At 30.1% G+C, this 11114-nt stretch overlaps 1 protein-coding gene across 1 annotated transcript; it reads right to left on the bottom strand.

Moving 5' to 3' along the window:
• Positions 1-1381: 1381 nt before the first annotated feature.
• On the bottom strand, positions 1382-3588 carry LOC107444420 (uncharacterized). The gene is made up of 2 exons (XM_016058545.2): positions 3523-3588; positions 1382-1717 (listed from the first exon to the last, which is right to left on the bottom strand). The coding sequence occupies exons 1-2, from the start codon at positions 3586-3588 to the stop codon at positions 1382-1384; spliced, it is 402 nt and encodes a 133-aa protein (XP_015914031.2).
• Positions 3589-11114: the final 7526 nt, after the last annotated feature.

Here is an 11114-nt window from a genome sequence, read left to right on the forward strand (position 1 = left end):
TAATTTAAGAAACTGTTTTTTTTCCCGATTGATGTTCTAGAATTCTTTATTGCAAATGACGCAGATTAAAAAAAGTTTTTTATTGGAATTTTTTAGAAAAATTTTTTTTAAATACTTTTATATGAATTATTTTAAATCTTAGAATTGAAAATAATTGTTAAAACGTTTTCTGAAAAAAAAAAAAACAATTTCAAAATAATTGGAATTTATCGTTAATTAAACAGAATTTTTTTAAATTTGTGAATTAAGGTGTTTTGGATAAGTTTAGAATAAGCGATTCGTACTATTTGAAAATAAATATGCTGTACAATTCAGAATTTTCAAAAAAAGTTTCAAAGCACATAAAAAATAGTGAAATAAAAATATTTCTATGCAAACATTTCAATTAAATCCTTTTATGAATATTTATGACTGATATTTCGGTTAAAAATGACAGCCTGGTTGGTAGGGCGTTGAACTCGTGTTTGTGAGAACCGGAGTTCGAAGCTCACCGGCTGAAAAAAACCGTGTATCAAATGGTGGTTCACGTTATATCCTTCGGGGTCACAATGAGCTTTAAGTTCCCATAACAAATCAATTCCTCTGGAGGTACTGAATCGAAGATTGATCGTTTTCTGGTTCAGGTCAAAATTACGATAGATGGATGAATGAACAAATGCATTTAAATTGGGCTGTGAAGTGTGTGTGGCTGAAATCGCATTCTTAGTCATAGATGGCGCCTCTGAAAAACAAGAAACGCACCCTCTGCATAAAATTCGCTTGGTTTCCCAACCAGGCAACGGTTTTGAAAACATTTACAACTAATATGGGTAAAAAATCCAGAATACAAAGCTATTTGTTTTTTTAATCGTATTATTTTGCATCTGTTGTATAGTATAACTAACACGGTTTCAAAATAGTAAAAAAGAAATCTAACTGAACATTGGAGGTAGTGGGCATTAGAGTTAGGCTGTGGTTGAGTTGTGTTTTATTAAATGAATCATGGAATTTTGTTTAACCAGTTTATGTGGTTGTTTCACTTATGGTTAAAAATTCCGACCATTAATACCTACCATAGTTCCATATTTATCCTACCATTTGACTATTGTTAAACTATGTTTAGCAATAATGCAAGAAAATGCTTTGGATTGATATTAAAGGAACAGTCAACATCCACAGAGGCCACCTGACCTCAACTGCCACACTTACTCTATACGTCATGAAAATCAACTAGACTTTTTTCCCTCGGCTACACCTTTGAGCCATAACCACCATTTACTGATTCTTTCTTGAAGTGATGGCAACCACTAGTAGCTCCAGAAGTCTTCCTTTTTCCCCTGGTGGGGGGGGGGATTTGTATTTTATTCTGGCGTGGTAGTGTGCCCTGATGCATTGATGTGCATTAGGGGGTGCATATAAACGGAAAACGAGTGATAGCTGAACAACCTCTACTTGGCCGATCAGTGGGATTCAAGGATCCAGGTATATGTCTCCATGCTTGAACTGGTGTCAGTTTCCTAATTTCTTGAACACGGTTCTGCACGAATACACCCCACGTTTCTTCTCTTTTCAACACTGTGGTGGAGTCTGTCCAAAAATATACATCGTCGATTTTAAACTCCTTTCCGATCTCAATGGAAAGACGAGCAGATATGGTGGCACCAAGAAGTTCTAATCTTGCAATTGTTGCCTCTTTCTTCCCACAAGGGGCAATTCCTGTCTTACTTTGCACCATCAGCTGTACACAAACATTAGTCCCCTAACAAACTCGCAGAAAGACTACTGACGAATAGGCATATTTGCTCGCATCANCGAATAGGCATATTTACTCGCATCACAAAAAAAATGAAGGGAAATACTTCCTTTATCGCAGTGGAACCATCTTGCCACCTTTACATTCTTCAGATATTTAAGCTCATTTAACCATTTCAGAAATTCTTCCCTCGTTTTCAGAAGAAATATATTTATTCTTGAGCAGGCCATGCTCAATCTTTTTTCCTCTTGATTGAATTTATGCATTTATCATTTGTCCTAGAACATATAAAATATAAAAAGTTTTTATGAATTAAACATTTAATGATTTGTTTCAATCTTTTAAATAACATGTGCTTTGTGAAATAAACACGTGGTTAGTTTATTTATATTCTGTATTTTTTTAATATGTCTCATGTTTCATATTTTAATTTTCAATCCATTCCCTTTCAGCATTTCAAGATAATGTTTATTCTTTTTTCAGTAAATTTCTTTATAACTCAGATTAATTTTTTTTAACAGTGCAAAATTTAGTACCTTCACTATTATGTTTGGCCAGTAATTTTAGTTGAATATTTTATATCCCTCTAAAGGGATATTCTAATTTTTGTATTTAATTTGTGCCTTAATAATTTTTACTTTATCACGCCTAGTTTTTTTAAATTCTTTTTTTAATAGTTAAACAGCCCCAATAACCATACTAGTTGGAGAATTTAACTGACTAGTATGTTTGAAAAATCCAGAATACAAAATTACATGGTTTTTAACCGTATTGTTTTGCATTTATTGTATAGTATAACTAGCACGGTTTCAAAACCGTAAAAAAAAATCTAACTGAACAAGGTAGTAGGCATTGGAGTTAGGTTTTAGTTTAGTTGTATTTTATCAAATTAACAGTGGGATGTGGTTTAATCAGTTTATCTGGCTGTTTCACTTATAGTAAGAAATGAAAAATACTGAACTATTTTGTGTTAAGCAGTTTTATGGTGCTGTCATTTCTGCCTGTATCTCATTCTAATAGTCACAAATGGGGGAGTGCAGCAGGGCACCGGAAGCTCTTCAAGTGTTAAAAGGAAGGGAGAAAAAAATGTGCCAACACTGGGATGCGATCCCCGTTCTATCGGTCTTGATATCGACAAATTAGTCTTGTCTGCTATATAATATGCTTCAATAAACAAGGTGGTTTCATTAGGTGAGCCTAGTTGGTGCGATAAAATTCCGGTTACTTAACCGTATTAGGTGTAAGCAGTTAATATAATGTATTTCTCCATTTTAAAAGCTTGAATACCATCTAATTTATAGTTAATTGATTGTTTTGTATGAATATGGTAAAATAATAATTCAATAAGTTGTTTTTACCCCCATTTTTTTGATAAATTCCTTAAAGTGTAGGGAGTAGAGGCGATATTGTGCACAAACATGAGCACATTTTCATCATCATTGCAGCCGGCAGCAAAATCTTTAAGCCTTACCTTCCATGGCTATACTTTGCTTACTTACTATTATTTACTTGATGAAAATTGTGACTGCCAAATCAATTAAAAAAGCACACACGGTACAAAGCAAATAGACTCGATCGTGTTGAAGTGAAAAAGGCTGAGAAAAGATTAGGCATTTTTAATTTTTAAAATCATTTGCTTATTTCAAAATATGAAATAAAATATATTCAATATTTATTTAAAAATGATTTGATGCAATGAAGAATTGAATAAAATATCTCGTGCATGGATCTAATCAATTTAGAAAAGGAATGATGAAGTTTGACGAATCGATACGTACTTTTAAACTAACCTCTAATGGAAAAGTTTCCGTGATAACTATTGTACGTGCCGCAACGAAGTGGGTAACTTCAATCATTACTTAGTAGGTAGCAGACATGTTTTAGCTAATCCCTGTTACATTCCTCTTCAAGGTAATAATGATAATAATCTTTCTTTATGCAAAGAAAAATACTTCGTACAAGATTTTTCTTCAATATTAATTGTTTCAGACATTTTAATAATGACCTAATTCAAAAACAATCTTGTCTCAACACATTTACTTAACATTATATAATGTGTATCGTATCTCGATAAATTATTAGAATGAAATACTTTATTACGTAATCCGCATGAGTTTTGAATTATTATACTGTAACTGTTACCATGTTAGTACGCGCTTTTATTTTTCGTTGCTTGGTATCATTGCATTTTCAATATAATATTCAATATAATACAGTTAAACTGAATATTATGCTACATAAATTATTAAAATGGAATACTTTATTATGGAATCCACATGAATTTTGAATTAATTGAATGTAACAGGGATCATCTAACAGCGTTTACATTGTTAGTGTTTATTGCATTTTCAATATGATATTCAATATAATACATTTAAAATGAAAATTATGTCACAGAAATATTCATGAATATCATCATAAATCAATAGCATAAATATCGTAAATAAATACTATATGAATATTCAGTTATACTGAACGTTAAACAAGAAATTTTTTATTTTAAATATAATGTTTTCAAAATTCAATATAATAAAACTTATCTTAATTGTTTAAAACTTTTCATCTGCTTTAAAACCTAAACTAAACTATAAGTTAAGTTAAAGCACAATTGTCGTACTTAGTAATTAAATTAAATATCTTGTTAATTGAAGTATTGACAAGATAAGATATGAAATTTAGTCTTTTTTTTAACATTATTTAGCATTTTTTAAGTAACAGTAAGACATTATGTTTTATATATGTCAACGTAATGCTTAATTATGTCTTAGATAACAGGAATTTAACAAAAAAAAAAGAAATTTAATAGGATGCAAAAATTCATAATTGACTGAAAACGAAACATAAAAGAAATACTATTTATGTTCTAAGTGCCAATTCAATGAGATTGTTTGGAATTTGAAATTTGTATAACCATTACAATCATTCGTCAAGAATGATTAAAAAGATATTAAAATCATTATGAAATATTTGAATTATAATTTAAATTAAACTTTAATTTTAGTTTTAATTTATTTAAATTACGTAATAAAAGTTTCACGTCTGATTGAATAAAGGGTATGCGTTGCACCTTATTGCTCCTCTACTCTTAAAAAAATTATGAAATGGTAGTATTACAAGTACTTAGTTACTGGAACTACAAGCTTCATAAAGATCACTTAATCAATACTCGTGTCCTTTTTTTTTTATCCAAGCAGCACTGAAGTTGCTTGTCTTCCAAACGTCAAGAGAAAACCCACTCATTTTAGCATATTTTTCATTAATATTAAAGAAAATCCTGTCCCAGGAACGTGTTTTGAAGAGCTGTTTTAATTTATCACCAACCATTTTAATTAAAAAATTCCTTCTGAAGTTACATTATTTCTAGATGTTTCTGAAACTTAGAGAATTAAAACTAGAGAGTGACTTACTACTCCCTTGATAATTTTTTTCATTTATACTTGATAAAAATTTATGCATTTTTCTTTTTCTCAAAAATTAATCTCAAATGAAAAAAAAAACTTGTTCTAATTATTTAAAAAAAAACAAACAACTTATTTAGACTAAAATAAATCTTTTTAAACTTATTTATTTCTACTTTTAATTTTTGAATGATTTAAAGTTTCCGTTGATTAAGTTTGATAATTCTTTTGATCATAAATGGTATATATATATGAAAACTTTTTGAAGTGCATTGAAAGCAAGGGTATTAAAAAACATGTATGTAAAATTTTATTTATGTTAAATTCCTTAATTCTCAAATTCCAGTATTCTAACTAAAATTTTGGACAGAAAAACTGCATCTTTTGTGAAGAAGTGATGAATTAATGATTTTATAAAAATATATTTTGTTTAAAAATTACAAATGTACAATCATTTTGAAGTCTTCTTACTAATGTTTAACATTTTGAAGTACGTACAAGACGGGGTTTTTTAAAACACGTATAGAATATTTTATTTGCATTAAAATTATTAATTTTCAAGTTCTAGTATTTTAATTAACAGTGGTGGACAAAATAAAGTTGTATCACCTGCGGAAAAGGGAAAAATTATTTGAGAAAAGAATTATTAAGAGGAGAATACGCATTTTAATAAAAGCACTAATGTATGAATGTTTTGAATTATATTTAATTACTAATTTTTAACATCCTAAAGCAAACGGAAAATTAAGTTTTTTTTAAGAACGTACATAATATTTTATTTACATTACATTCATTAATTTCCAAATTCCAGCATTTTAATAAACAGTGTTGAACAAAAACAGTTGTCGCACAAGTGGAAAAGTAAAATATTAATTTTCCTGAATATATGTTTTGTTAAACGATCACTGTTGTATAAATATTTTGAACAATTACTTACCGATGTTAAGTGTTTTGAAGTATATGTAGAAATATATGTGAAGTATATGTTTGGTTTAGTACAGCAAAATAACAATTAAATAAATTGCTATTTAACCATTTTTACCGAGAAATTTCTACCGATGCAGTATTCCAATTAACAGTGGCAGGCAAAAAAAGCTGCATTACAGGCGGAAAAGAGAAAGATTGTTTTTCATGAATGCGTGTTTTGTAAAATGACTACTAAGGTACAAACCTTTTGAATAATGTTTTACGTTTTTAAGCCCATGGAAGACTAGCAAAAACTCGTTTATAATACTTTATACATCTTAAACTCATTAATTCTCAAGTTCCAGCTTTCTAATTACAGTTGCGGACAAAAAAACTGCATCTTACGTAGTAAAGTGATGACATATTGTTTTTCATGAAATGTTAAAGATTACTAATGTATCTATGATAAAAAAAAGTTGAAGGATAGAAGTATAGTTATATGTTTTTTGGTTCTATTTAGAGTTGCTGTGGTAACCTCATTTCAGTTTGATCTGATCCTTTCCCTAGCATTATCTAGCTAGCCTTATCTCCCTAAAATTCGTAATCGTAAAATACATTTTTACTGACAAATATTATATCTTAATTTTTGCATTTATATTTATTGCCTTAGAATGAGTCAGTAATTTTACGGTAATTATTATTGTAAAACTAGGATATGTTTGATTTTTTGTTCCGTAACATGTTTAGGGAAAAATGGATTTTATGGTAAAAATGACCGCACCCTGAGTGCCGGTGGTTTTGTAACTTGATCCGGAATTTTTTTTATCCTGTACGTAAGAAAGAAATCACCGACGCAGCTCATAAAACTCCCTCAATAAATAGAAAAGAAACGCAACGTCTTAAGAATAACGTCTTAAGAAACGCAAATTACGAATTTAGTCAAACACAAACCTTTAAAAGACACGACTTAGAAAGTAAGTTAAATAATAATTATAGCCACCATTTGTGGAGGAATTTAAAAAAAAAATGGTGTGTGGCTTAGAAGAATAAATTTAGAGCTCATATGAGGAACCTAACATTATTAACTTCAATAAACGACAAAGAATAAAATCGTCAGGCAACGTTATCAGAATGAACGAAAACCGTACCACAAAAAGAGTTTTCAATGATAGATCAGCAGGCAAACGAAAAAGAGGCAGGCGAATTCAAGATGGATAGATGGCCTAGAAAAAGACTTTTTGGTCTTAGAAAGTAAAAACTGGAAAGTACTAGTAGGAAAATGGTTAGCCTGGAAAAAGCTTCTAGAGATGGCCAAAGCTCACTCCGGGCTGTCGAGCAATTGATGATGATGGTATCAGGAAAAAGAAAATCCTATAAAAAGACACTTTTGGGGAAAACCTACTAAATAATAATCCCACCACTGTTTAAAATGGATACTCGTTGACTACCATACAGTCCAGTCAGCTTAATTCGTCAGTTTCTTCGATTGTCTTGTCTTTATTCTAGTTTCGTCACTCTTGTTAATAATCTCCCACAATTCACTACGATGAGGTTTCGAGCTGAGGAAACATTTTCGACATACTTTGAGAGTTCGCGTTTCGTCACAAATCACGTGATTTCGTGACAAAATGATTCTCAAAGTCAACGAAATACTGCTCAAGGGTTTCTGAATTATCAAAAGTGAGAGTTTTATTTCTTAGAGTAAAACTTTTAGAAAACATGTATTAGGACTGAAAGACAAATCTTAGGAAAAAAAAACACTAGGAAAAGTGCCTAAATAATAACTACTCATATTTCGACAAATACAAGCCAATAAAAATACTTATTTAATCTAAATAGTAACTCCATACAAATAAGAACTACGTCCTCATCTCAATAATAACTACGGATTTTTAGGAAGTACATATTGCGACAAACAAACCTTTAAAATGAGAATGTTTAACGAACGACATATTTAATACATATTAGGACAATGATGTGCCGTTGAAGAATGAGTTGCTTAAAATATTTCCTGAGTAATCTAATTTGCTTCGATAAAGACTTGAAAAGATTTTCAAGGAATAACTTAAAGCGAATAAACTATATTAGAAAAACAGTATTGATGAATTAGGAAGAATTTTGTTTCTCTGAATGTATGCATTTAAATTAAGAAGAGAATTGTACAAAACAGAATTCTATTGAAAAAACATTTGCGTTCTTAAATTGTTTATTTAAGTTTAAAACAGAATGTTTTGTTTCAGTAAATTTATTCGTTTTTAAGAATATTATCTTAGTTTTTCTTTTTCCCTGAGGTTCTTAAACAGTCTTTCATTTTTTTTTAAATAATGTGATAAATGTTACTCTTTTACCGGAACCTAATCTAAAGAAACTTCAGCTGAAAATAAATTTGATTTTTAAAATATTTATGGAATTTGGAATCTTAACGGATTTTTGTAGTTCAAATATTTATGCTTCAGGGATAAGTATGAGATTTAAAATATTATAGCATTAGTTTTGGAAATAAGGCTTATCATCGTTATCTGACTTTAGTCATAGTTAGGACTGGGCGATATTAGAAATTATGTATCGTGATGCATCGTCAGTTTTGCATCGCGATATAGCGATATATCACGATATAGTATTTTTGAATTTCATNACATCGATTTATAGTCCAGTCCTAGTCATAGTATTTTAAATCCGTAGAAACTTTCACTCAAAATGAAGCTTGAAGGATTTTAAATTAAGAAAAATCGGATTTTCTACCTGAGTTCAGGTTAAATAATTAACTTAGTGTCTTTTCTCACAACATGCAGAATAATTTTTGTCACATATACACTTAATGTAATGTGACAATTTAATTTTCTAATTTTACTTAAGCCTTTAATTTTTTTCTTTAAACGTTATTCCTTTTTTTTCAATTTGGCAATTTTATTTTTCACTTTCTTGGTGACCTTTCTCATGGTCAATGTGGTCATCGCACTTCCTGTGGGGAAAGTCAACCAACCCCTCTTCACGCCTTTCCATTTCTTCTTTTAATTTTAGGGGGGCTAACTAACCAATCTCTTTCCTTTAAATTTCAAACTCTCCGCCTCTTTAAATTTAATTGGTCGTAATTTTTTCTGGTCCCACACCAGTTAAGGAATTTTTAATTCACTTTAAATACACTCTCTTTTTCTCGAGCCTTCGGGCAGGTTACCTTTTCTTTAAATATGCGAACTTCGGTCCGTATCGAGGGATTTCCTTTCACATTTTTTTTCTTAACCTTTATCTTAAATTAAATGCATAACTATAACCAAATTCTGTAAATTTAAAATCAAAATTTTATACCTTTAATTTTCTTTAACATTAAAAGCCCTCTCAAATTTAAGTCTTCCTTTCATATTTATTTTAACGGTTAAATTACTCGTTCTTTTATATTTAACTTTTTGCATGACGCCTTTGGCTTCTTTAAATTCTCTTGTCACCCATTTCCTTTCAAAAGATATATTTTTTTTTGTGCCACAAAATGTGTTGCAATCATATTGTTTGTTTGTTACGAAATAATCAAAATAAGTAGTTTTACAAAAATAAATGTTTAGTTGAACAGAAAGTTTTGTGTGATTTTTAGCTTTACCTTTATAGCTATTGTTTATCGCCTTTTTTTCCTTCTGTATGTGGTGAGTACCTTTTTTATTGTTATGGGCATGCATANTTTTTTTAGTTTTCACCCTTATTCTAAATTTGGTGATACCAATTTATCCAATTTGTTCAAACCTCACACTTTGTGACCCTTTGAACCTATTGGGTTATTGTTATCCCACATTAGCATTGTACTACCACTTTCCTTAACGATCACATCCCCCTTAATTTTATAATTACCCTGTTATATATTTCGGCCTTAATTTTATTTATCATGACTATATCCAGAGATACATCCAATTATGCAACCCATCCATTTTAAAAACAATACATAAATAACTTTATCTTATACGCACCAAAATAATATTATAATTTAACTCTTACAATTTTTAAAAGCTATTTTTGACTTATCCTTCATGTTATGGTGAAAATGATATTTATTTCGAAAAATTTAGTAGATGACTTTAAAAATCTATTTTCGATAAAGTAATTTCTTTGCTACAAATTTCAATTTCAAATGTTTATTTTTTTTTTTTTTACTTGTGATAATCCGCCTGTTTAAATTATGTTTTAATAGACAGCAGTGTCCGGCAGTGGACTGATCGCTTAAGACGCGGCTCCCAACAGATCACCGAAGTCAGGCATCACTGGCTGCTGTCAGTGTGTTGGTGGGTGACCACTTGGATCTGTCTGCGTAGGGTCCGAGGGTGTGCGGTATTGGTTCTCGTTAAACTGTTACCATAAAGTGCTCGACTTCGAGCAGGCTACCGAAGCGGGGATGCCATCCCCTCTGCAGAGGATCAAAATTGTGCCTTCGGATCATCCCCAGGGATGTCGATAGCCCATTGTGCAGCTCTAGAGCTACGTAAATGAACTACAATAGCTACAACAGCAACTATAATAGATAACGTGAAAAATCAAGTAAAGAAAAAAAATCTAAGAGTCGAAAAATATTAAAAGTTCAAAACAAAAAATCATTTTTGTATTTTCTAAAAATTCGAATTATTTAATTTAGCTGAAATTTTTGAACTATTTAAATTTACTGATTTTTATAGAATGCACAGTGCTAACAAAATGAATCACCGTAAATATTTTTCAACCTAATGATATCTGATTTTCACTCACTGTGATTCAATATCAATGGTTCGAAAACTAGACATCAGATATGCTTATTCGTCAGTGCAAATAATATTTTAAGTAGCGAAATCAGGCATAAAAACGTGTTTCCTCTGAAAAAACATATTTTTTTACGAAACATTTGGATTCCTTACCTTAAAATATACAGGGACATATACCGAACTCTGAGGAATATTGCTCTAATAGTTTGGTCAGGACAGGGGTCAAGAAATTGTAGCCCTTTATGTAAATTTTACTTTTTTTGTATTTTACTATAATACGAAAACTTTTTAAAGGAATTGAAAAATATTTGCACATGATTATAAAATTCGTTTATTCAGAGATAATTACATGCAATAAATAAT

Source organism: Parasteatoda tepidariorum, chromosome 2 (assembly GCF_043381705.1).
Source record: "Parasteatoda tepidariorum isolate YZ-2023 chromosome 2, CAS_Ptep_4.0, whole genome shotgun sequence".
In the NCBI taxonomy this organism is placed as follows: Eukaryota; Metazoa; Arthropoda; class Arachnida; order Araneae; family Theridiidae; genus Parasteatoda; species Parasteatoda tepidariorum.